This window comes from Strix uralensis, chromosome 6 (genome assembly GCF_047716275.1).
Source record: "Strix uralensis isolate ZFMK-TIS-50842 chromosome 6, bStrUra1, whole genome shotgun sequence".
NCBI lineage: Eukaryota > Metazoa > Chordata > Aves > Strigiformes > Strigidae > Strix > Strix uralensis.
Window position 1 is genome coordinate 1,545,446 of NC_133977.1, and position 24,898 is coordinate 1,570,343.

A 24,898-nucleotide genomic window follows, 5' to 3' on the forward strand; every position below is an offset into this window, starting at 1 on the left:
GGAAATATGTAAGCAAAAAGCTCTAGTTCCTACTGAGAATGGTAGAGTCCGTCAGAGGTTTTGCAATTTGTGTCCCAAGCCCACCCCAAAACCAGCTTGGAAAGGAAGCTGTGAATGGCAAGTGGCAGTAGCTGCCTCCTGTGGAGGACATGGACTTGGCAGTTCAACGGCAAAGTCTTAGGTTTTAGGACTTGTTGCTTAGAGGAGGCATAATTCCCTGCCTTCTCAGAAATAACCAATCGCTGATATGTAGTGAAGTGTTGTCCAGAAAGTATATGACTAAAGAAGACCAGAAATGTATTTGCTCGAGATGTCTCAAGCTCCCTACATCAGCAGATAGTTGGCTCATCCTGAAAAAGTCTCAGAGCCACTATATTGTCTTCCCTCAACTGAGAATAGGCTGACATTGGAAAAACTACCGAGTTCTGCAGAGCCTCTGTTGCATTTTTAAAAATCTTTTCTCGGAGGTTTCTCCTTGATTGCCTACAATTCATCTTCTGGTGTTGAATCTAAAACTGAGGGCAGTGCATTGGCCACAGAGGCTGTCACATCCCTGAGTAATGACCTCCCTTGCCTTGCAGATGTGCCTGCTAATGCATCCCGGAATGAACTTTTGTCTTCTGCATCATTACCAAATGGTGGATGCCTCAGTTTCATAAAGTCCTTGGCTTTTTATGTTCTATCCTTGATTTGCCAGGTATTCCTCATTTGTAATTGTACATTTGACTACTATTATTATTATAATCATCGTTATTAAGATGGTAGGCTTTTACTCATTTGTCATTGAACCTTGCATCCATCCATTTTCAAACTTGTCGTTGAGTTCTGCATCTCGTGCTCCAAAGGCTGATCTCTGCGATGGAAGGGCACATCTGAGTTTTAAATGCATCTGTACTGCTCTTACCAGTAAATTGTGAACTACTGCAACACGCTGGATATATAAATTCAGAAGCAGATGCTTGAGTGGGCTTTTTAAACCAGGTGTGTACTTGGTTTAGGGTGATTTATTCAGGCCTGGTTTTCTTACTAATCTCCCCCTGTAGCTTCTCAATGTGGATTGTTGTGTTTTGGTGCGTTTTTTGGGTTTGTGGGTTTTTTTTAAATAAAACTTGAATAAAATCAAAACTTTGTTTGCCAGCCAGACATACTGACAGAGAAACAAGTAATTTTTCTGCCTTCAACTTCACCTTGATCCATCTGTCTTTTTCTCTTACCTGATTTTTTTGTTCTGCCTCTCGAAATTGTCCTTTCTTTCAGGAAATCAAATCCTAGGCAATAATGCCAATTTTCTATACCTCTTGATTCTGCCTTTCTTCCCTGTCTCTCTTAAAGTTTTACCCCTACGGTTCTGTAGGACTTTTCCTCTACTCTGGGTGTCCTTTAAAGATAATTGTTGGCGGTTCATCACTTTACTTAAGGAGTTCAGGTAGGCCAGGGTGATTTGCATCAGGTCGAAAGATCTGAATACATGGAAAACTATTTAAATAACCTCATAATTCCCAGTTCTGCCCAGCATTTTTAAACTCATCAGAGTCAATTATAGTAAGGCCTCTTACAGTTTTCTGTAGGAGCTCACTGAATGCTTCAACCTTCTGTTTTTGTTCAGTATTCGTGAACATTATTGTGTGGGTTTTTTTTTTTTTTCAAAGTAATAAAGCTGTACTTCTCTGTCCTTGTCTGTTTTGGTTTTGCCTTAGATGTTGTTCGTTTTGCACCTTCATCTTTTCTAAGAGTTTTTATCTGTGCATGTTTCTGTCTTATTCTGGAGTGTACTGTAGACATCTTGTCTTTGTGTTTTTATTTTCAATGTGTTTAAGTCCTACAAACCCAGCTACTTCCAAACCTGTCCTGGCTATATATTTAAAGTAACTTAAACAACTCTTTGGAACAGACTAGGACACAAATAAAGTGTTCCAGTTCCCATCAATGAATAATGGCTTCATCTTATTAATTAATGAGTAGAAATACCCATCTGGAAATTAAGCTACACTAAATGTTCTCTGACTCAAGCCATAAATCAGACAGTCTGGTGTCTGCCTCCTTCCAGGCTCGATGGGCATGTAGTTTGTCTTTCCCTTGTGAGCATCTCGGACTGGACAGTCTGCAGGCATCACTTCATTGCTGGCTGCTGTCAACCCTGAGGTTAATCTGCGCGGTTCAGCCTCCCTGATACATCTGGAGCAACTCATCCCTGCACTTTTCTGATATTTTTGGTGAAATCATTAGATTGATTCATAGAATCATAGAGTCTCAGGTTGGAAGGGAGCTCAAGGATCATCTGGTCCAAACTTTGTTGGCCAAAGCACGGTGTAGACAAGATGGCCCAGTACTGAGTCCAGCTGAATCTTGTGTCCAATGTTGGGGAATCCACCATTTGCCTGGGGAGATTATTCCAGGGGCTGGTTGTTCTCATCGTGAAAAATTTTCCTCCTGTGTCCAATCGGCATCTCCCCAGGAGTAACTTGTACCCATCATCCTTCGTCTTTTCCATGTGACTCCTTGTAAAAAGGGAGTCTCCATCTTCTTTACGGCCACTCTTTAAATACTGGAACACGGTGATAAGGTGTCCCCTAACCATTATCTTCTCAAGGCTGAACACACCCAGTTCTTTCAGCCTTTCCTCATGGCAGGCTGCTCACTCCCTTGATCATCTTTGTGGCCCTTCTCTGGGCCCTCTCCAGCCTGGTCACATCTTTTTTGTATAGTGGGGATGAAAACTGAGCACAGTATTCCAGTGTGGCCTGACAAGCACTGAGTGGGATAATGTCTTCTTTATCTCTGCTGCTGATGCCCTTGTTGATGCAGCCCAGCATCCCGTTGGCTTTCTGTGCTGCAGCAGCACACTGTGCACTCATGTTGAGCTTGTTGCCCACCAGGACCCCCAGGTCCCTTTCCACAGAGCTGCTCCCTGGCCAGGTATATCCCAGCCTGTGCTGCACTCCTGGATAATATTTTCCCACGTATAAGACCTTACACTTGACCTCGTTGAACTTCATAAGGTTCTTGTTAGCCCACCATTCCAGCCCATCCATGTCTTCCTGCAGGATGGCTCTCCTTGATTGATTCGTACAGAACCAATTCAAGAGGGCAATTTCTTGTCAATTATTTTTAGTAGCTTTGGAAAAAATTGGCTAGTAGAGCTCAAAAACGCTTTGTAAATATCTGTCTTGAATAGTACAATATTCAAACCAGGGTTTTTGGCTTGTGAAAGTCAAATCATGATTGCATGGTTTGACCTCTTTGCACTTTCTTTCCTGTCGTGACGGTAAGACAAGCTGCTTCCCATCCCTCTCCACCGTTTGGGAACTGCAGAAGCACCCCCTGTGATCCCTTCTAGGCAGTAACAGGGATAAAACCATAGAGCTGTGTGTGGCACAGATAATTTTAGTGTCTTCTGTGTTTTTCTCTTAGTTTTGTATGTGCCAAAGCTTTCTCTGTAGATACATGGTGAAGCGTGGAGAGAATTGGAGCTGAATGCTTTGTAAAGCTGAGAGGTGGGGGTAAAACTTTTTTTTTTTTGGTAATGGAAGCTGATTGTATTCATTTTGGCATTTCCAGACCCAGACTCTTCTCTTTTAGTGCTTTCTAATTGTTGGCAGAAACCATTGTGCTTTTCCCTTGTCACACAAAGGTCACTTATACAGCTGTTGGTTTAGGAGAGATCCTCCAGTAACAGCGGTAAGAAAACCCAGTGCAGCAGTAGCATCAAGGATGCTTTTCTTGAGGCTTAGTTCCCCTTAGGTGACCAGTTTATCTTCAGTGTGATGGTGCAACAAGATCTATGAAGCAAAACATAAGGTATTTTTTTCTCTTTTAAAGTTATTTAGAGCACATAATCACAGCCTAGAAATCCGAACCCCTCCATCATTGAGGGGTCAGTTCTCAGGATTTTTTTAACAGATAATTCTTTTAAAGTTTGACTTCGGTTTAGCTCATCTGTTTGAGAGAAGGAATCCGTCAAAGCAAGCACTTTTTCATGGGTAGCAGTATTGCTGAGCAAGGAGGAATCTTGGTATATTGGGTGTTGTATGGGTTTTAGTACTTGATCAAAACTTGATGTAGTGCAGTTAGGATTTTAAAGCCTGCCTTCAGGCTGGTGTTAGGGTCTCTTCTGCTCCTTTCAGAAGGCTTAAGGTTTTTTGTTGCTTTGGTTTGGGGGTTTTTTTGGTCAGTATTGTGCTGGCAGTAGAGAGGATGCTTCATTAAATGCAGCAGCATTTTAAATTTCCTAATAAACTGATCACCTAGACTCTTAAATGATTTCTTTGCTCTTGTAGCATCTTTAGCTCATTGTAGGAAACTGAGGAGACAAGAAGAATGTTTAACTGCTTCAAGAGGCTAAGTTTGTGTTCTGGGGGTTTTTTCCTTCGTTTTTGGGCTCAAAAGCCAAGCTAACTCTGAATGTGCGGCAAAGTTTTTTGAGTCTTAAGATGCCCAGTTTTTTGTTGAGTGAAGCTTATTGATGGTACAAAATATGACAGCTTTGAGTAATACAGATACTGTGCAACCACTACAATCCAGAACAAAAGAATATCTTGCATCCTAAGTACCTGACCCGGTGTAGGATTGTGTTGGTTTTGGGGAATCTCCTGCAGTATCCTGATAGCAAGTGGTGTCTGAAACCAGATAGAGTCTGCCTGCATTTATGGAGGTGTCTGGACTAAGAGTTTTTTGACTTTGGCTTACAGCTGTTGGGATGCTGCTGGGAAAAGGACACCACTTGAGTTCCAGCTTGGAGAGTCTGGTTACAGAGCATAGGCCTCTCTTAAATACAGGCTGCTTCTGCAGTGAGACATAGTAGTTGTGTAACATGAGCTTGAAATCTCTCCCAAGGTCCTGGCTTCTTAACTGCTGCTTGTGCAGCAACAGAGGTGGTGTATGGGGAGCAACAGAGCAGTACGTGTGTTGTCTGCAGCTACTTCAACTAAAAAAAACAAACCCAAAACTCCTAGATGCTAGAAAGTGTGTAAATGGAAATGTCTTCAACACTGCTTTGCTTCTCAGCATTATATTAACTGTGGAGATGCCAGGGATGCTTGTTCCCACTGGGGGGCTACTGCCTGCAGCCACAGCATGGGGATTCACAGAATCCTCTCGGTTGGAAAAGACCTTGAAGCTCCTCCAGTCCAACCATGAACCTCACACTGACCGTTCCCAACTCCACCAGATCCCTCAGCGCTGGGTCAACCCGACTCTTCAACCCCTCCAGGGATGGGGACTCCCCCCCTGCCCTGGGCAGCCCATTCCAACGCCCAACAACCCCTTCTGCAAAGAAATCCTTCCTAAGAGCCAGTCTGACCCTGCCCTGGCGCAGCTTGAGGCCATTCCCTCTTGTCCTGGCGCTTGTTCCTTGGCTCAAGAGACTCATCCCCCCTCTCTGCACCCTCCTTTCAGGGAGTTGTAGAGGGCCATGAGGTCTCCCCTCAGTCTCCTCTTTTCTAGACTAAACTATTGCCTGGTGCCCCAGCTGTGATGGATGCTGCAGCCTCTGAGCAGCAACCCAAAGCCTTGTGTGTTCACCCCTCCCCAGCAAGAGGTGGGGGTGCCCAAGGCATGTCCCGGGTCATCCGATGGGGCTGAGCAGGCCTGCCTGGATGTGCAGGCTCCTCACCTGCAGCCAGAAGGTGACGCATCTTGTGGTACCCAGCTGCAAGTCGCATGAGAGAGGAGGATACAGAGGGTTGGGAAAAAAGGTGGTAGGTTACCAGGAGCAAGAAGGGTGAAATGATTATGCTCTGGATGTACCTACCCAAAGAGGTTCTTTTTAAAAAAAAGTCTCCTTAAGGTAACCAACTTCTACAAGTAGCGTATTATTTGGGGGGTGTGTGTGTGCTTAGTGTGGTGGGTGTGAGAGGTGTGAGATGGCTTGCTCCTCAAGGGGAAGGCAAGTCGTGCTGACTTGTGCCTTTACACCTTTAACCTTTTTTTATCTATGCTAGTAGCCTGGGAGAAGGGGTGCCTTATACAAGTATCTCCTGATAAACTGCCGCCTCATTTTTTTTTTTTTTTTACCGATAGAGATTTATTTTTTTAATCACTCAATACAGCAAATACAGAAGCTCAGTCTGACATAGTTTGGTTTCACTTCCAGCGTTTAAGGCGTCAGTGCTTTAAAAGATGTTCTTAAATGTTCTTCTGTGATTAGTCTATTACTCATTTTGAAACAAAGATTAAAGAGTGTTGGTTTGTGGTTTTTTTAAATTAGTTGAAAAATGTAAATATTTATTTCTTAGAATTTAAAAAAAAAAAAGTCTTAAAAATCTAACTTTGGTGATTTCTGATGCACTGGTGAGACTGAAAATTCACAACACTGGGAGTGGAAGTCCACGGACAACAAAATAAAAAGCCTGTATCAGTTTGGCTTCGAAGCGGGTTACTGGCTTCATGCAGGGGCCCGTCCAGGTGTCTGTCCAGTCAGGTGAGCCTGCCAAAATAACTGGTGCTGCGAACTCACGCTAGAAATAGGTGGGCTTTTTGTCAGTTCTTTTCTGCCAGCAGCTTTGTACCACTGGAGGTGTGGGTTTAATACATCACTTGCTCAGAACTGTTGGGTTTAGCATGAGAAAGGACACCTTTGCTCCCAACAGCCTCGCTGCAAATGGGTGTTTTTATCAAAATTCACCCGGATTTGTCTCACGGAGCACCTGGACTGCTGATACAGGGCTCTGTTTCATAGCTGGGTCCTTCTCTGAATGCACATCTTCATCTGAAGTGGCTCAGCGGAGAAGCTGAAAATATTCCGCTCCCCAGGAAGACTCAGGGGCTCCCCTCGCCTCTCCCCGCCGCGCGCTCCGGCTGTGCCAGAGCGGGTACGTGTGCCGTGCCGGCTGGACGCCGGGGCGGCTGCTGCTTCGTTGCTAGGTGAGCCCAGCAGAGTGACATATTTATTTTTTTTCTTCAAGCCGCTGGCAGGCTGAAGAGATGAGTTTTGGGAGCTGCTCGTGGTCCCTGGGCAATGCTGGTGTGTTCAGCACAGAAACGTAGCGAAGGCTTCAGCAGCAAGTAGGGCTGCAGTTTGCCAGGGAATTAAAAAATTACTCATGAGGGCTGAGATGGCAAATGCCCGTCTTGTAGAAGAAACAAGGCTGTAAAACCTGACATTTAGTAACCAGGGAGGATCGTATTTTTTTTGCTATCCACTTAGCTCTTTGATCTGCAGTTGACCACTGGATTGTGAATCTGGAGAGGGCGACGTCTGAATGTTCTTTAAAATTATGATGTTTCGCTCTACCCCTTCAATCCATTTGCCTCCTCATTTATTGCCATTTGCTGCTGCTCGTGTAGGTGAAGCTCAGCTGGCCAAGTGTCATCCCACCGACACTGTGGGTTGGCCACTCTGGTACAGCAAGCCCAGCCACTGTCTTGGCTCTAGAAGTAACAAACCCAAAGCCAAAAATGTTATAGTGTGAATAATCTGTATTACTTGTTTGAGAAGAACTCAGCATGGTTATAGTTTAATTTATTGACACACTGCCTGAGGTTGCACTGATCCTTGGTATGGTCACTGAAGGCAAAGCCATGCAAGTGATAGAGAAGACCCAACTATGTTCCCTCCAGAAACCTGGAATGCAGAAAACAGGGAGAAGAAAACAAAGTGTGATTTTTTTTTTTTTTTAAGTTATTTTTATTTAATTTTGTATGTTTTTTAACATTCCACTGACTTCTTAACATTTTTATAATACTGTCCTTTGCTTTGTCTGAGAGATGGGGTGGCTTCTTTGATGTCTTCAGACAGGGTTTGGCTTGATCGTATCTGTGCTGTAGCCCAGAGTGCAGAAAGGTGTTAGAGGAGAGCAAGTGAGACAGAACTGGCAAAGGTGGAGATATCTACAGTGAAACAAATAGGTTTGAGATAAGTTTTCTGTATTCAGGTATTCATAATCTAAGTACTGAAAACATCATTTAGCGTTTTTTGCTTCAACTTTTATTAGGGGGGGCAGATGGGAGGGGTGACTAGAAAATCTGGTCTGGCAGTCTACAGCAGTAGGTATTGTGTTCTTCTGTTTTAACTCTACCTGAATGCAAGATACAATCTTTGAAATATTTTAAATAGAGAACTGCTTCAGCAAGATGGATTTCTGCATATCATTTACAAAGTATGTTTTTAATGCCTTTCTGAAATCCAAACTTATGCAAAATGGAGCTTGTTATGCATGTCTATGCATTTTAATCTCCTGCAGTGATTTGTCAGTTTTCCTTAACATCTCCCTGGCATATTACAGCCATTCTTCAATTTTGCTTCACAGGGTTGTGTTTCTGTCTTAGCTCACTCAGTTCTCCAAGCAAGGAATGAATTGCAGTTTAGTTATTGTATGGTAAGGTTTATAAACTGACGTGCCTGTTTCCTTGGATTGGGATTAGTACCAGTTATGGATTTAAAGACTGGGAAAACCTGAGCGTAATTTGGGATACAATATCTTTTATTTTATGCTTTAGTGTAAGCAGTTGTTACGCAGCTGTCCTGTTAATGTTCTTGTTTCTATTGATTTGTGCTACTTGTGGGTTTCTGTTTTACATTGATAATTGGTTAGTAAGGTTTTTTTAAAAAAAATATGCTTGCAATGTCTAAAATAGCTCAGTTAACCAAAGAGTTGATGTGATTTTTTTTTTTTTTTAAATTTTTTTTTCCTCTTTCCAGATGGGCTTTCTGGCAGAGACCAGCCAGTAGAGCTGTTGAATCCACCTAGAGTGAACCACATGCCTAGCTCTGGTAAGAAGAAACTTTTATTAAATATTGTTCCTATTCTGGGAATGCAGTAAAATATTCTGCAGCTCTATCTTGCAAGTGGGAGAGCAGAATGCAAATGTAAAATGCTGGAAAAAAGTGTTAGAACTTGCACACATCTACTTTCCCAGGCTGGGCGAGTGGGATTTGGGAGTGGAGGGAGGATGGAGCACAGCAGCCTTGGGTGTCTTAAATAGCTCAGCCCTCACTCTCGTCAGAGGGCTAAGGAGAGCCTAACCTGGTTGAAGCTGCTTATCTGCCTTTAGAAAGGAGAGGACAGCAGAACAAAGCAGCACCTTAGAGTCTTCACGGCCTAAAGGGAGCACTGCGAAGCAAAGTAGGTTTTTGAGTTGCTGCTCCCATTAAGGAGAAATCTCCTTGTGTTGAAACGAGGAGCCAAACACGGCTGATCAAAGTGTATCACGCTGGGCACCAGGCTGTTTGCTTTTCTTCCTTCTTCTAATGATCCTGCTATGGTGTCTCTTGGGTCTTGCCCTTCTGGTATGAAGCAAGCACAGCAGGCACAGTGTTCATCCTGGAGACTTGTCTGCTCCTCATGGGACTGAGAGAGATCTTATGGTTCACAGTTGCAGCACTTCAAGTGATGGAAACCAGAGCTTTGGTCATAATACATGAAATGCTGTGGAAAGGAATCTGCTGCTGTCTTCTGTGTCTTCCCCCTTCTCTCTTCCAAAAGCGTTTTGTTTCCAGGTGCGAACAGACAGAGGTATTTATACTAGGAATGATAGGATATACGAAGAATTATCTACTTTCCAGGTAGGAGCTTGAGTTTTCCAAAACCCCAACTTTCCCTCCTCTGTTGCTTCCAAAATGCCTTTAGGTCCTTTTACATTAAGGAAGAGATCTTGCAGAAGATCTAAGCGCTTCTGGTAATGCAAGTCGGAAAAATGTAAACGAATTTGTTATTCAAAACAACTTCAGTAGATTAGGGAGGGAAAAAATGGACTGTGACCTAACCTAGATTTTTGTGGATTTAAATGCATATCTGGCAAAGGAAACTTTTAAAGAGGTAGAGCTGTTGTGTGGAAAGAAAGGAAGAGATCCTCATCTACCAGGTATGAGTGCTTGGCTTCGGATTCTGAGAAATTTCTCTTCCTTCTGTGTGCTCCAAAGCTTGTCCGTGAGGTAAGGGAGATTATATTTTCCTAACCTTGAGAAAGATTCTCATTTTAAGACTACCGTGGTAACACAGGTCAACTTAAAGTTTTTACCACCCATTTCGTATCCATGTGCTAGATTGAATTTTGTGGCTCTGCACAAGAGGAGTCACACTCCTCTTTTCTGTCAGCAGATCAGTGGTCAGTATTGTGAATGTGATGGGCTTTAGTCTTTTACTTTTTTTCTTTTTTTTTAAATTATTTTCTTTGTTGCTTATGACTGATGTTTCATTTTGAGATATTTCAGGACAAAGGCTGATGCTGGTTAACAACTTGAGTAACCTGATTGTAGAGTTCGGCATGCTCTGACTATTTTTCCCCAGATGAAAGGAGGCTTTTTTAAGGTGTTATGGACTTATACGGGATTTATGGAATTCTTACTGTTTGGACTCCATTTTGAGTATTTTTTAATAGCTCATCTGTATGCCAACTGAAAAAATAAACAGCTAGCAATTACTGGGGAGCTGTGCTCACCCTAAGTGGGCGGGATGTGCGATAGGCAGCGATGTCTCTTTGTTGAATAACTTCTGCGAGCGTTTGAGCCGTGGGAATTCCTGTCTTGTGCTGGAAAGCTCAGGCTGGTTACGTGTGTAATGGACAAAGCGTAGGACCGACTGGGAGTGAAGGTGTGACCTTCTGCAAGAAGCAGCATTAACTCTAGACAGTGGTCACCTAGCTACTTTTCACTCGAGTCCCTACACTTACTCAGTTTCTGCTAAATTTTGGAGAAGTATTTTCAGCCCTGCAGTGCGTATACGGGCTGGAAGAGTCTCTCTTATTTTTGATTTTCAGAACGGTAATGAAAAGCTGGAAGCGCACTATTTGGCAAAAAGCTGTTTTGGCATGTTTGTAAACGCAAGCAAATATCATTGATCTTGGAAGTGGCTCATCAGCTGGCAAGTGTGATGCCTGCCTTTACCTGTGTATCCTGGTGGTTTTTTAAAATGACCGTTGCTGTCAGATTGAGGGAGTTACCCACTTGGGCAAACCATTGTTGTGTCTGTTTTTTGTCATTATTACGTTTAGGAGTTGGCTGCGGATCCTTCTGAGAGAAGAAAGGAGAAGTAATACCGAATATTGCTCTGGAAAAACAAGTTATGTGTGGGTTTGTGGGGTGTTGTTCCAAGTCTCAGGCATGGCTGAAATAACAGTGTTGAAAAACAGCTTAAGGAAAAAAGTGCTTGATAGTGTCCTGCGATAGTCTGTTGGAAACCTTACCCGTCCTGGTTATGGTAAAGCGACTGATTTGTAGCCCTCATGATGAATAAACTTGAGCGGACGGTGAGCCGTTATCCCCAGAAATACGTTTCTAGTTAAGATAAAATCATTGCGGTGTACTTGTAGGAAACCAAAATGTTTTCTCTTCACCACGAACCAAGTGAAGGAGAAGTTTGATCCTTGTTAGCTGTTTTTCTCTGATGTAAAGGGCTGAAAAAGGGATGTACAATACCTAGGTCCTAAACATGCTCTGTTCTGTGGAAGCATCTCAAGGACAAAGTCAGAATATTTAGAGTATTTTTATGAACCATTTTGGGAGTTGAGCAAAAATGGAGTTCAGTCATTGGCAAGGTGTGTTTTTAGGAAACTGATGTATGTGTCTCTGTGTTTTGCATAAATTAAGGATTCATTCAAGAAGGGGAAACATTTTCTCTTTTCAAAAATGTATCACCCATAATTGGTGCTTCTGAATTTTAGTTGCTTGTAAAAGTAAAACAAGACAAAACCCCCACAACCCACATCTTGCACAGGAATATAAGAATCTGTTTGATAATGCTGCTTTCTCTTTTTCTGGCTTCAGAATGTTACTGTATCTTTGACGTGGTGGGGGGGAAAGAGGCAACATTGCTTTTCCTTAACTTTCACTTGATGAATTCAGAGATCTTCAGCGCAGGGGCTACACAGATTATTTTTAGTTAATGTTACGTTAAAAATCTCATGATGATTAAGGGGCTAAGTTTAGCAGGAGAGAAGGCTTCTCAGATACATGGGAACGGAGGTGACCACTGCCTGGTTGGGATGGGTGGCAGCAGATCGCTTGTAGACGGGCGAAGGAATTGTCCTGCAAGGTAGCATCCTGGTTTTAAGTATTTTTTTTGTGTGTGTTTTACAGTGTTTTTCTTCTTTTTAGCAGTGAATTTAGCTGTAGTCTGCATAAGAGAACTGATTCATATGCAAGGAGGGAGGCACAGAGCTCTCTTGTCTTCTTCCTTTTCCTTCCTATGCTTTTAAACTATGCTTTGTGAAGCTGGGGAGCCGGTCTTAAAGACCTCGATTGTGTAAATATCTAGATATGTTGTGTATAATCCTCTTAAAAACATCACCTGTGTACTGTTGATACCATCCTTGAGATTTATCAAATAGATCTTCATAAAGCATACTTTGTAGAATGAGTTTTCTTTCTTTATAAGGGTGTGTTTACAGTACTTTAGATAACTACCTCCCTTAAGTCTTTTCAGTTTTGCTTGTTGGTATAAATTTTGCAGTTGCTCATTTTCTTACAGTGTAATCTTAAGCAATTTCTTTAGTATTAGAAATGTGAAAACAACTTGATATCTGTAATATAGAAGTAAAATGCTAGAATTAAATAAAATGGAAACTAGTCCTTTTTAAGCTTAAAAGCTTTACTTTAAGTAATAAAACTGCAAATTGGGATGAACAGTCTCAGCCAACCAGCTGTGTTTCCCCAATATGCTGGTTATGGCCTGATGTGAAGTTTTGGGGATATTTGTGTACAGTGCGATTACTGAATTAGGAAGGAAATTCCCCTTCCCGTTACGATTCCATTGGCTTTTCAGGGATGTGTTCCTGAGTTGTGATAAAAATAATAGTGAAATCATAGAATTATTGCTGTGGTTGAGTACAGCTGACAAATAGTTTGCGTTGGGACGTATCCATTGCAGAATACAGGTGTATGGAGAGGCTGAGGAAAAGACACCGGGTTTCTTGCCCCTGAGGTGAAAACCTCTCTCTGGCCGCTGTTGCGGATCAGGTGGAAAGCCGCTGCCTGCCTTCTTGAGGTTGTTCTCCATCTGTCACCTGCAAACCACTGGAGGTCTGTGAGGCCGTCGTGCACATTAGCAAAGCGATTGGTGGTTTTCTGATGCGTTTTAGAGGGTTGATATTAGTCTCCTGCAAAACATTAGGAATTGATAGGTTAAAGCATGGAGGGTGGCTGCTGCTGAGCCGTTTCTGTAAGAGCAACAGGGGCTTGACTGGGGATGTCCTAATGGCAGTGATGAGCATCTTCTACATGAGGCTGCTCGAAGTGGCCCTCCCACATGTGGCTGTGCCCCTGCTCTCCAGGCGGGTCACTGCCGCTGGCCACGCTGCCCTCCTGCTGCTGCCTTTACTGCGATGCTGCTGCTCAGCCCTTGGGACGGCTCTTCTAGCACCATACTGGGGCTCTTCTGGATCTGACACTAGCAAGAGCAAGGCCAGCATGGCAGGGGCAGCCAGAGGATTATGCATGAGATTTCAGCTCCTTGCTTTTTTCTTCTTCCTGGATCTAATTATCCAGTCTCACTTCCACATTCATTTGAAAAAAATGTTGATGTATGTATGAATAAATGGTTTGCAAGAGCCTCTGGACTAATATTGTTACATTATTTTACAGGCTTTTGAAATCAGAGATTAATTCCTGTCTAAGAGGAAGGAGTTGGTCTAACAGAGCCAAAGACTGAGCCATTGTTAATTTATCCCTTCAAAGGAAGGGGATGCCCTCTCACTGCACCGTGTTTTCAGATACTTGCCTGGTTCCTATAGCGTGTCTGCTTCAAAAGCTCCTTCAGAAAGGTACCAAATCAGCGTGGTGCAGGGGGGCTTTGAAGCAGGTTCAGATTGCTGGCTGGTCAACTAGAACTCGGAGCTCCCGACAGGCTCATGCCCCTGCTGACAGGAGCCCGTTCATCCTTGTTCACACAGGGACGTGTTAGTATGGGAACGACATACGGTTTTCTCGTGCCCCAGAAGTGTAGCTCACATGCAGACAGGCTAGTCCTTTAGTGTTAAAAATATCCTTATCTGTTCTCCATGGAATCTGGGAGGGAGCCACGGCCCACCCAAATTATCATTAAAAGTGAGATTTTTGAGAAATCATTTTAACATCACAACCATACACTAAGCAGATTAAATAGTTGTTTGCTTATCGTCCTATTGTTAGCTTATTTAAAAGCTGTAGGTATTTTTGTCAGGCTTGGTGTATTAATTTTACCACCATTTAGATGCTCTGGTATAAGATAGTGGAGAAACTGGTGTTTGCTTAAAGCCTTGATAGTTAAAATCAAGTTAACCTTGTACTTACTGCAGCAGGTATTCTTGCCAACCCTAAGCTGGATGTACAAAATGTAGCCCATGCAGTAATAATAAAAGAAGTGTTTTACTAGCTAGAGGTACTACTAAAGCTCCCCTTTGTAACCCGTTGCTCAGCAAGGAAAGCCTCGTGCAACACTTCAGCCAGCTCCCAGATTTCCACAGATGATTCGCTGTATTGTTGTGCTTTTATAAAACCCCTCTGCAGCACGCCGAGAATGTGGTCAGCAAATTTGGGGTTATTTTTGCAGGACAGGGGAGCGAATTGCCACATCTAGAGACTCTGGGCAGCTCCCTGCAGAGTAGCAGGGAAGTTCAAGCTTCAGGACCTCTTTGCTGGACTAATATTGCGCCCAAACTCCTGTTTTGTCGCTCAGAGTCGTAGGATAATTGAATGCTTCACTCTCTAACTCTCCGTCAGCACGTGCCGGTTGCAGGGTTGCGTGTGCATGTGTAGGGATGTATGCAAGAGGGATGAGCTTTTTGGCCAGCCTGGTGAGGCACCATGTCTTGCCTAAACCTCAGCATCCATGTGCTGCAAGGAATTAGACCACTTCTCTTCCTGAGTTGGGTTTGCTGGAGCGGGGACCGCTCTGTTGTCTGCCCAGAACGTGGATGTCCTGATCCTGTGGGGTAGGAAGAGCAGGACCCCGCAGCTCCTAAACTCTGCTTTGTTGTGTTTTGTCTCAGAAGAAGCATTTAGCTTGTCACCTCCTTTCTTACCCACAAGGAAATGGTTATTAAATGGAGGAGGTGGGATGAATTATTAACGACTTGTTCCTCTTTTAAAAAGCAGCACTTAAATCTTAAGCACTTGAATACAGAGCTGTTTTCTTAGATGAAAGGTAACTGGCAGGAAAGTTTGATTTACTGCAAGAGCCAACTTGCTATTTTTCTTATTCCCTCACCTTGTTTAGTTTATTAATTCACCCTGATCAACTGTAGATTTCACTGGATTTGCTTAGTTCTGACTGTTCACAAAGTGCTATTTTCAAAATAATTCTTCTCCCCGTTTCCCTACAAGGGAAAGGTTGGTTGTGCCTTTGCTTTTATATAAAAGCAGGTGATGGAGGGAAGAGCCTTTGAATGCGTGACGGTATTTACATTAAACTTTCTGACTTCTCAGGGAAGAAGGATATGGCACAATACGAACAGACATTTAAAGGCTCCCTTGAATTGTTAATCAGTAATCTGTTCCCATTGCCTCTGGCTCTTCTAAAAATAACAGGACTGTGCAATGAATGAAAAGCGATAAATATTTCATGGAAAGTTGATCACGGATTGAGGCATTTCTCGGTGAAAAAATTCTGCGTGTCTCAAATGCAGTCTCTTGGTGACTGTGCTGTGTCCTGTTTGTCATGTGTGTTCCCACTCCGGGTGTTTTGCCTAGATCTGCAACCCTAAAGAGGTAATCAAGGTGAAATCTTTGTTGGTGTTTTGTTTTTTTTTTTTTTAATTTTATTTTAATTTTGTCCTATGGCTGGAGTGGTCTGACACACCCTGTACTCAACTCCTCTTTTCCATCAGCTTCTCCTGACGCCTGCTAGATCGATGTGAGCGTTAGCTGGAGGACAAGGGTGGAGGAGTTGCTGAGGGCTGTTTCGTTAGCAGCATGTTTGCTTTGGTCCACGTTCCATTTTTATTGGTGTGCTCTGTGCTACGGAGCTCCCTGGGGTGCTTTATGCCAAAATTAATTCAGGGTAGTTTATCGCTAAAGGGGAAATAGATGCCATAGGTCTGTGCTCAGCAGCCACCTGCGTTCCTAGGATTTTAGGAATTCCTCTTCTGACACAAGATGCATTTATCAAGATCCTAGAGGCTCTTTCCCCAGTGTATATTGATTTTCAGGGCTGTATTTGGATCTGCTTTGTCTTTGGGCAGTGGAGGGAATATCAGGTGAATGGCTTGTGCAATGATGCCTAAAATATTGTAGCAGTCTCCAGATGCTGAGCTGGAGAATTGCCGTTGGTTGATTTAAATAGACCTTTCCTGTTGCTTTTCCCCCCTGCTCCCCTCCCATGCCCCCAAATCCTGCTCCAAACCCCAAAAATGATTAGGGCTGAGACATAATTCACCAAGTATACAAATAAAAATTGTAACCAAGCTACTTCAAGCCAAAAAGCCCAGGCAACGCTGACACGCCGTGTCAACGCGAGAGCGCTGCCGATGTGTGATGGTTTCACTTTGGTTTGACTTCTTAGTTGTTTAGGCCTTGAAAGCTGGACGTTGCCTTTAGCATATAGGGTCTTCTGAGAGCTGCACTGCAATGTGAGCACTTCAGCTTTACCAGCACGGTTTCCTTCTGCTCTCCTAAATCAAGGACTCTCCAGGCTTCTGAAGGAGCACCATCTGGGAATGTCCTCTTTCATCCTTGCCTAATTCCTCTCGCCACAAAGCAAGTTTGAAATCAGCGTTTTCTGTGCCTTGGATGCCAGTAGTAAGTTCATTCACGCTAAAGCCATCTCATTTATGTTTATGGTTGCTGCTGGCTTGGCATTTGCCCCTTGATTTGAGGTCTACCTTAAGCTGGCATCTCCTCTAACTTGAACAAGTGCTTACGATTAAATATCTGCTCCTTTGGCTTAACTAATATCTTGTGATTTAAACCACTCAATTGTTACTACTTTTCCATCTGGTTTTCATTCAGGAAACTGTGTCATATCAGATGATTCATTCATATTTGATTAGAGATTTCATTATAAGCTGGTCTTAAGTTTTTATGATCTAATAAAAGGCTTTGGAATCATTGACTTGGAACTGTAACTGTAATATACAGTATAAATGTACTGCACATTGTAATGATGCTTTGCTAGGTATTTTTTTAAGCTGTTGCAGTTCTTGCTAGTGAATTGTGTACAGTGAATTTGTTTAAAAGTTTCTAATGAAATTCAACAACTTGAACTTTTCCGTTGGAGAGAGGAAGTCTTCACAAACTAGTGTAGCAGTTATCCAGGTTGCACTGAAGACTAAACTGTGAGTGAAATTTAGGTCAAAACTTGCCTTTCTTAACCCGTTTGTAGTCCTGCTCATAGTCATGCTGTAATGATATTGATGAAGGTCTTGACCATCCTGAGTTGTCAGGGTGTCATGTGCATTGGTTAAGTGACACAGGGAAGGCTTTTATTTTCACTAAGGACAGGGATCTGCCACCTGTATGCAAATTGTTTCTCAGATTAACTAAACGAATACAAAATTTTTTCAATTTCTTCTAAAAATGGATTAAACTGTTACAATAAGGTATTTTAAAAAAAGTTTTGATGGGGGGGGCTACATTTATCCTCTATTTTTTGCTATTTCAAAACTGTCTTTAAGCTCTTAAATATTTTTTCAGTTGTATATAAAAAGAGCTTATTTTTGTGCTTAAAATATTTTGGGAAATCGTTTTGTTAGAAAAATATCAGACCAAGTTATTTTCTGCTGTACTTAATGTTTGATGCCTGTATAATATATTAGAAAATGAATATATAATGCAAAACTAGTCAAAGCAAGACTATCTGCTTGATAATGCACCTGTGAAGGAAGCAAATCCATGTTCTGATTGAATGATTTCCATTAAGTTTTGCTGGGTAGACTGAATTCCTCCAGTTGGGGAAAGAAAAAAATCTGTCATGAATGAAATTAGCAGTTTTGGTTTGTTCATATGTTTTGTGGGGAGGATGGGGGAGGGATGGACAGACTCAAAAGTTTCGAGGTGGGTATTTTTGAGTTCATTTTGCACTTGAAAAATAATTGCACCTCATCAGTATCGTTCTTGGTGATCCAGATCCTGTCGTAGATGTTGCCAAAAGCTTTCATTGGAATGTTATACTGGAAGATTAATTTGAATGGGGTGTTGTGACTCTATTAGGGTAACTAGACAAGCACCTTGTTCAGTGATGGTGCTTTTGCATGACTGTTGGAGCTGGGTTGTGGCTTCATGGCAAGTGTGTCACCAGGATCCTGAGATGGTAGCTGCAGGAGGAGTCAACTGAACAGAGCAGAGAACTAATGAAGGTGCAGCTATTTTGTCATGAAGGTAAATGAACTTTAAGAGAAACTGGATGGTCTGTGTCTGACACAATCTTCTTATCAGGGAGTGGGCAAATGACATACCAGAAGTCTTTCCTTGCACATCTGGCTGCAGATCAGGCCTGGTCTCCAGACGTGCAAGGGATGAAGAGGGGTTTCCAGCTGATGCACAGATGTTTAGGAGCTGGGATGGTATGGTTTGCACCAGTAAAGATGAGTTTGGAGATACACTCCCATAAGCTGGAGTGTGGGAGGGTTCTCTGCAGTCATCTAGGATTTTGCGTTGCTTCGTGCTAAAAGGTCAATTCAGAATCGCAGACAAGCAGATATTCCCATCCACGGGAAAAATAAATACACAGGTGGTTGCAAATGCAAGCCTAACCCTTGCAAAGCCTGCTTTGGAAACAGGTGGGTTTAGTGAGGTTCCCTTGCATAACGGCAACCTCGGGGCTTGGCCCATCATCTCCGCATCGGAGCTGTGCTGCTTTGAACGGCGCTTTGTGGCGTCTGCGTTGGAAAAAGCATCCAGGTCTTTTTTTGAAGGAACATGAGAGTTCCCCACCTGACTTAGAAGATACCTGGGTTTCATCCTAGCGGCTCGCTGCTCTGCAGTGACGAGGCTCTGTGTCTGCTGCCAACTTACTCTCTGACCTTTGGCAAATCGGTTGGCTTCTTTTCTCTGCCTTTCCCTAAAATCAGGTAATAACTGTATTTGCCTGTCCTAGCAGTAGTGTGTTGTAGTGGTCACCTGCACAATACCTGCAGCAGATAGTAGGAAATTGAAATGAATTTGGTAAAAATCAGGTCCTAGTCACATCCCGGTGATAGCCTGATGCCTTGATGATCCCAGGGTGGAGGAGTTGTTAGCAGACGTCAGTCCGCTTTCCATCCATGAAAATTCAGTATCCTGATTAGCAGCGTGAAGCTTGTTGCTTGTCTGAGAAAATAAGTTATTCCTTATTAAGCCTCATATTAGAATCAGGGTTTCTGTGCAGTAAATGTGAGGGTATTTCCCTTGCTTTTTTTGCAGGCTTTTGCTTTAATATAATACAGATTCAGGTAAACTTCCATCTTGACTAATTCCTTGCACAGTTGTATTTGTATGCATCTACAGAATGTGTTCCTGTTGAGCAAATGATTTATTGTGAGAGTGAATGAGTTGGATGAAGGAAAAGAGAATTTACAGGAAATAATCTGGCTTCTGAAATGATAGAGGTGCCAGAAAGCAGGAGAACGACAAGAACTGAAAAAAAAAACAAACCCTTAGGTGGGGATGAAAGCCACAACAGCATTTGGATGATGCGTAGAATATCCTCAATTAAAAATCAGCACCATGGGAGTTTTAAATGGGGAAAAGTTGAAATGGTGGAGACAAAGGAGAAGTGGCATCAGTTTCCTGCATTTCAGTGTGGTGGGGTTTTTTTTGTTGTTGATGTTGTTTTTTGGGTTTTTTTTTAATTCCTTTTAATACAGGCTGTCTGAATTCTTTCTTCTTGTACTTTCTTTGAATTTGGACCATTTTGGCTGGACTTCTCCTGATACGCACTATCCTTAATTGAAACAACCGTAAACTTGGGGCTCTTTACATGGAGGCCCCTGGGAGACCTGACAAAAATATTGTGCTCATATCTTATTTTGGCATCTCAGAGGCTAAAGCTTTGCATCTCACAACTGGTTAATAACTAAATGCAGTTGGTGCCATCCGAATTTTATTCTAGTGCCCCGAGTCAACCACCGATAGGTAGCACTTTTTGTTGAGTTTCCAATAAGCTGCCATATAACCTCACCCTGAGCGTTCCCAACTCCACCAGATCCCTCAGCGCTGGGTCAACCCGACTCTTCAACCCCTCCAGGGATGGGGACTCCCCCCCTGCCCTGGGCAGCCCATTCCAACGCCCAACAACCCCTTCTGCAAAGAAATCCTTCCTAAGAGCCAGTCTGACCCTGCCCTGGCGCAGCTTGAGGCCATTCCCTCTTGTCCTGGCGCTTGTTCCTTGGCTCAAGAGACTCATCCCCCCTCTCTGCACCCTCCTTTCAGGGAGTTGTAGAGGGCAATGAGGTCTCCCCTCAGCCTCCTCTTCTCCAGACTAAACCCCCCCAGTTCCCTCAGCCGCTCCCCATCAGACCTGTGCTCCAGACCCTGCACCAGCTCCGTTGCCCTTCTCTGGACACGCTCGAGTCATTCAATGGCCTTTTTGGAGTGAGGGGCCCAAAACTGAACCCACTCATCGAGGTGCGGCCTCACCAGTGCCGAGCACAGGGGTAAGATCCCTTCCCTGTCCCTGCTGGCCACGCTAGTGCTGATACATTTCTGACTTGTCCCAGCATAAGCCCCCCCAGAGCTGCTCATGCTCCGTCTGTCCCATTGTGCCCTGTGCTGGTTCCCCACTGTGCGAGCCCACAGCCCTCACGTTCTCCTGCTGGAAGCGAGGATGTGCGTGTTCACGGTGGTCTCTGGGGCCCGCAGCAGCGACGCTTGGTCACCTCCTCTTGTGCAGGCAATGTTTATTTGGTCCCCAGAGTTTAGTCTTGGGCATCGCATGTCAGAGGAGTGGATATCCCTCGTGCATGCTGCTCTTCAGTGCAGTGGAGGCTTTGCAAGGAAACACGTGAAAGCCAAGTGTTACACAAGTCATACCTGCTTAATCATCCTTTGCTGGCTGTATTGGTGATAAATATTTATAATACAGAGCTGCTTTTTTTAAAGTTTGGTGTGTGGCTGCAAGGAAAACATTCCTTAATCCTCATGGTCACAAACAATGTTCTTGTTTCCTTTTGACCTTGCTAAACCACGACACCTGAAAGCGAAGGCACTGGGGTTTATTCTATTTTGTGTGCTATTGTCATAGTTTTTAAAGCTCATAATATTTAAAGTGATGCTTTTCTCTCACTCCTTAGGAATACAGAGAAGGATGACTGAATTGTAATAGAAACCCTCAGATGTTTAGATGCAAAATCATTAGCACAGGTATAATTATGGCCTTTTTTAAATTTGCAAGATGTCTTTTGCTGGTAGGAAAGATGATGGGGGCAGAGCAGGATCCTTTCAAATGTCATGCTGATATTGCAGGGCTTGCAGGATGGGGGAGTGTGGAAACAGGGTGCTGCTTTAGTCTTGTTCCAAGCGGAGATCTCCTTTTAGGAGGAGACATCATATTGTCATCATGTAACACAACTTTGTCTTGCCAGGTCTGGTATCACAGCTAACAAATTATTGCTTCTGCTGACATCTAAGTGACAGGCAGAGTTGAAGGCATTTGCCCAGAGAGTGCTGGGACTCCAATGCCCGAGATACAGATCTGGCCAGCCAGCAGGTGGGGTTTTATTCCTCCATTTCTGAAATCGTTCTTTGATGAGCAGTGGGTTTTTCTGTTTGTTTTCTGTTAGTGAAAGACAGTGATTTGAGGTTTCGGGATCAGCAATAGGTTTGTGAAGGTGTTTGTGATGCATTGAGAGGGAAAAGCCAGCAAAACTAATTCTTGCTTTTCTGACAGTAAGCCAGGGAGTTGGCATGCTTTTCATTTCAACTGGAGGTTTCTTAAGATGGTATTAGACCTGCCCCATCTGTCTCAGCCCAGGTTAGATGACAAGGGATTTTGCTTAACCGAGCAGTAAAGTTCTGCTGATAAAACCCAGCTCAGAGAGCGACAGTAATTCCCTTCACATAATACGCTGTAGCACTCAAACATGTTACCCTCTCAGATGCAGCATGCCTCAGTCCTGGGGTCCAGGAGCATGTTGACTATGATACCTCCAAATATTCAAAAAAGAGCATGATTGAACAAGTGGCAGATCTCTAAAAGCATCAGTGAAACATCCCCTTCTGTGTGCTTGTGAAACACAGCCCAAGCTGGAAGCGCTTTCTACCTCTGAATACACAAGAATATACAAGAATAAAAATGCTACTTCAGGAATCCTGCTCTCAATTACAGGAGCTTGCTTAAAATATTTGAGCAGACTTTATTACTGTATTTTTGAGTGAAAGGTATCGTTACAGATGCTGGACAGGACTGGCCACGCTGCGTAGTGGCAGCCACGGGGCATTCCCGAGCGGGAGCAGAGGTGTGGAGCTGGGGAAAAACACCCAGCTCTGTCCCTGAAACTCAAACAGATCGTGGTGTTCAGGTTTCCACTCCACTGGAAGTGTCTATGTGAGGGCATTTAACCTCACAAATCATGTTTTGGATTTTAAAGCCAGCTAAGATGTTCCAGAGAGAATGGCTCCTCTTCTGCATTTCCTGCCTTTGATAGTCTATAGGGTTTAAAAAGCAGCCAGTTTTTCCTTGTGGTAAACTACAAGTGAAGCATTAGCAAAAGAATACTCCCAAATGTACATTTATATAGATAGAAAAAATAAAATTTCTTTCATGTTATGTATAAATCCCTGTTACAGGGATTTATCATGTCTTGAAGCAGTGCTAGCCAAAATTTACAGAATCACAGAATCGTCTTGGTTGGAAAAGACCTTGAAGATCCTCCAGTCCAAACATTAGCCTAACATTGACAGTTCTCAACTATACCAAATCCCTCAGCGCTGGGTCAACCCGACTCTTCAACTCCTCCAGGGATGGGGACTCCCCTCCTGCCCTGGGCAGCCCATTCCAACGCCCAACAACCCCTTCTGCAAAGAGCCAGTCTGACCCTGCCCTGGCGCAGCTTGAGGCCATTCCCTCTTGTCCTGGCGCTGGTTCCTTGGCTCAAGAGACTCATCCCCCCTCTCTGCACCCTCCTTTCAGGGAGTTGCAGAGGGCCATGAGGTCTTCCCTCAGCCTCCTCTTCTCCAGACTAAACCCCCCCAGTTCCCTCAGCCGCTCCCCATCAGACCTGTGCTCCAGACCCTGCACCAGCTGCGTTGCCCTTCTCTGGACACGCTCGAGTCATTCAATGGCCTTTTTGGAGTGAGGGGCCCAAAACTGAACCCACTCATCAAGGGGCGGCCTCACCAGTGCCGAGCACAGGGGTCAGATCCCTTCCCTGTCCCTGCTGGCCACGCTATTGTTGATACAAGCCAGGATGCCATTGGCCTTCTTGGCCACCTGGGCACACCGCTGGCTCCTGTTCAGCCGGCTGTCAGTCAACCCCCCCATGTCCCTCTCTGACTGGCAGCTCTCCAGCCACTCCTCCCCAAGCCTGTAGTGCTGCTGGGGGTTGTTGGGGCCCAAGTGCAGCACCTGTCCTCCCTGTCCTCCGTCCTTGACTGTGTTTTCAGGGTCAGGAGTTAAAAGCCCTTGGGAACTGGGGGGTTATAAGATAACACTGTAAAGAAGCCAGAAGGAAAGGCTGGAGGTTAAGAGGGCTGAGTCAGATGTGTATCAGTCCAAGCACAAACCAAGAGAAGCTGGAGAATCATCCGGCTTGTATGAAGTGGACAATATAGGGTAAAGATGACTTTCCATCCTGGCCCAAGCTACTGGAATGACAGAGCCCCGAAACTGGTTCCAGGTGATATTACAGAAGAAAAATGGGCTGGGTTTGATATGTCTAAACTTTAATGGAGTGGGAATTAACATAACTAACCCTTCATGACAGGGACTTTATGTACAGTCTTTTGAGCAGTAGGCATTGTATAAGGAAAAAAAAGCACCTCATTGCTGGATATTTCTTGCGTGCATCTTGCACTTTAGACCCGTAAGTGGGGGGGAGAAAAAAGTACTTTGACTTGAAGCTGCTCTGTTGTGACAGGGTAACAAAGGTGGGCTGTTTCCACCTGCAGCTGATCTGGAGAGTGGATTCTATGGATTGGGGCTAGAATGCTTTATTTCTCTTAAATGTAATTACATTTAAACAAAGAATTACCTGCATTCTCACTTGTAACATGTTTTCTCCTGAAGTGTGCTGTGGAAAGCAGCAGAGGGCTTCCCCCATAGCTTGTGTACCTGGTGACCACCTGCCTTGCTGGGACATCTGGTGGGGAGCTTCACTCTGTGGTGTACCTGTATTGCCTTGGAAATGTTTTATTACATAAGGATGTACTCATTATGGGCTCAGTAATGGCAACTGCATATATAGGTTGAACGGGAAGTTCTCACTTTTGCTGCTTGAATTTTTTTTTGGTGTGGTATAAAGTGTGGACTGTGAGTGCTGGCAGCATTGTTAGTGGTGCTTTGGGTAGGGGAAAAGGTTTGCTGCAAAATGAGTTTGGTTCCCAAATTATTCCTTCCTTATATTTCTTATAACGTGTTGTCTGTACTCCAGGGCACTCTGTGTGAGAAAATCAGGCCTCTGCAACTGATGGTCATCTCCACAGTGTGGTGGTAATGCGTAAGCCGTGTTGGGGAGGATATACCTCTCTTATGATTGGTTTTGGCTAACAGAAAAACCTGTTCTGTAGTGGGATGGAAGATGTCTTTACAGAACGGGTGGTTAGGTGTTGGAATGGGCTGCCCAGGGAGGTGGTGGAGTCCCCATCCCTGGAGGTGTTTAAGAGTAAAGTTGACTTAGCGCTTAGGGATATGGTGTAGTTGGAAACTGTCAGTGTTAGGTCAATGGTTGGACCGGATGATCTTCAAGGTCTTTTCCAACCTAGATGATTCTGTGATATGTTGCACTGTTGCTCCAAGTAAGGAGAAAGAGGATGGTGAAATCTTACTAAATCTGTTGGAATTTGAGAAAAACTTCCATTTTGGGTAGGGCTGGAGGTGACCTGGCTGTCACTGGTCACGTTTCCTGACTCCCCTTC

At 43.8% G+C, this 24,898-nt stretch overlaps 1 protein-coding gene across 5 annotated transcripts in view; it reads left to right on the forward strand.

Annotated features, from left to right (window-relative positions):
- Positions 1-24,898, forward strand: part of HDAC4 (histone deacetylase 4) — a 270,539-nt gene that overhangs the window by 95,446 nt on the left and 150,195 nt on the right. For 3 of the 5 annotated variants that reach the window (XM_074872453.1, XM_074872455.1, XM_074872454.1), the window contains exons 2-3: positions 8,054-8,096; positions 8,639-8,710. In XM_074872453.1, the coding sequence (XP_074728554.1) occupies positions 8,054-8,096; positions 8,639-8,710 (115 nt within the window). The remainder of the gene's footprint in view (positions 1-8,053; positions 8,097-8,638; positions 8,711-24,898) is intronic. The other 2 variants (XM_074872456.1, XM_074872457.1) reach the window with 1 other exon arrangement.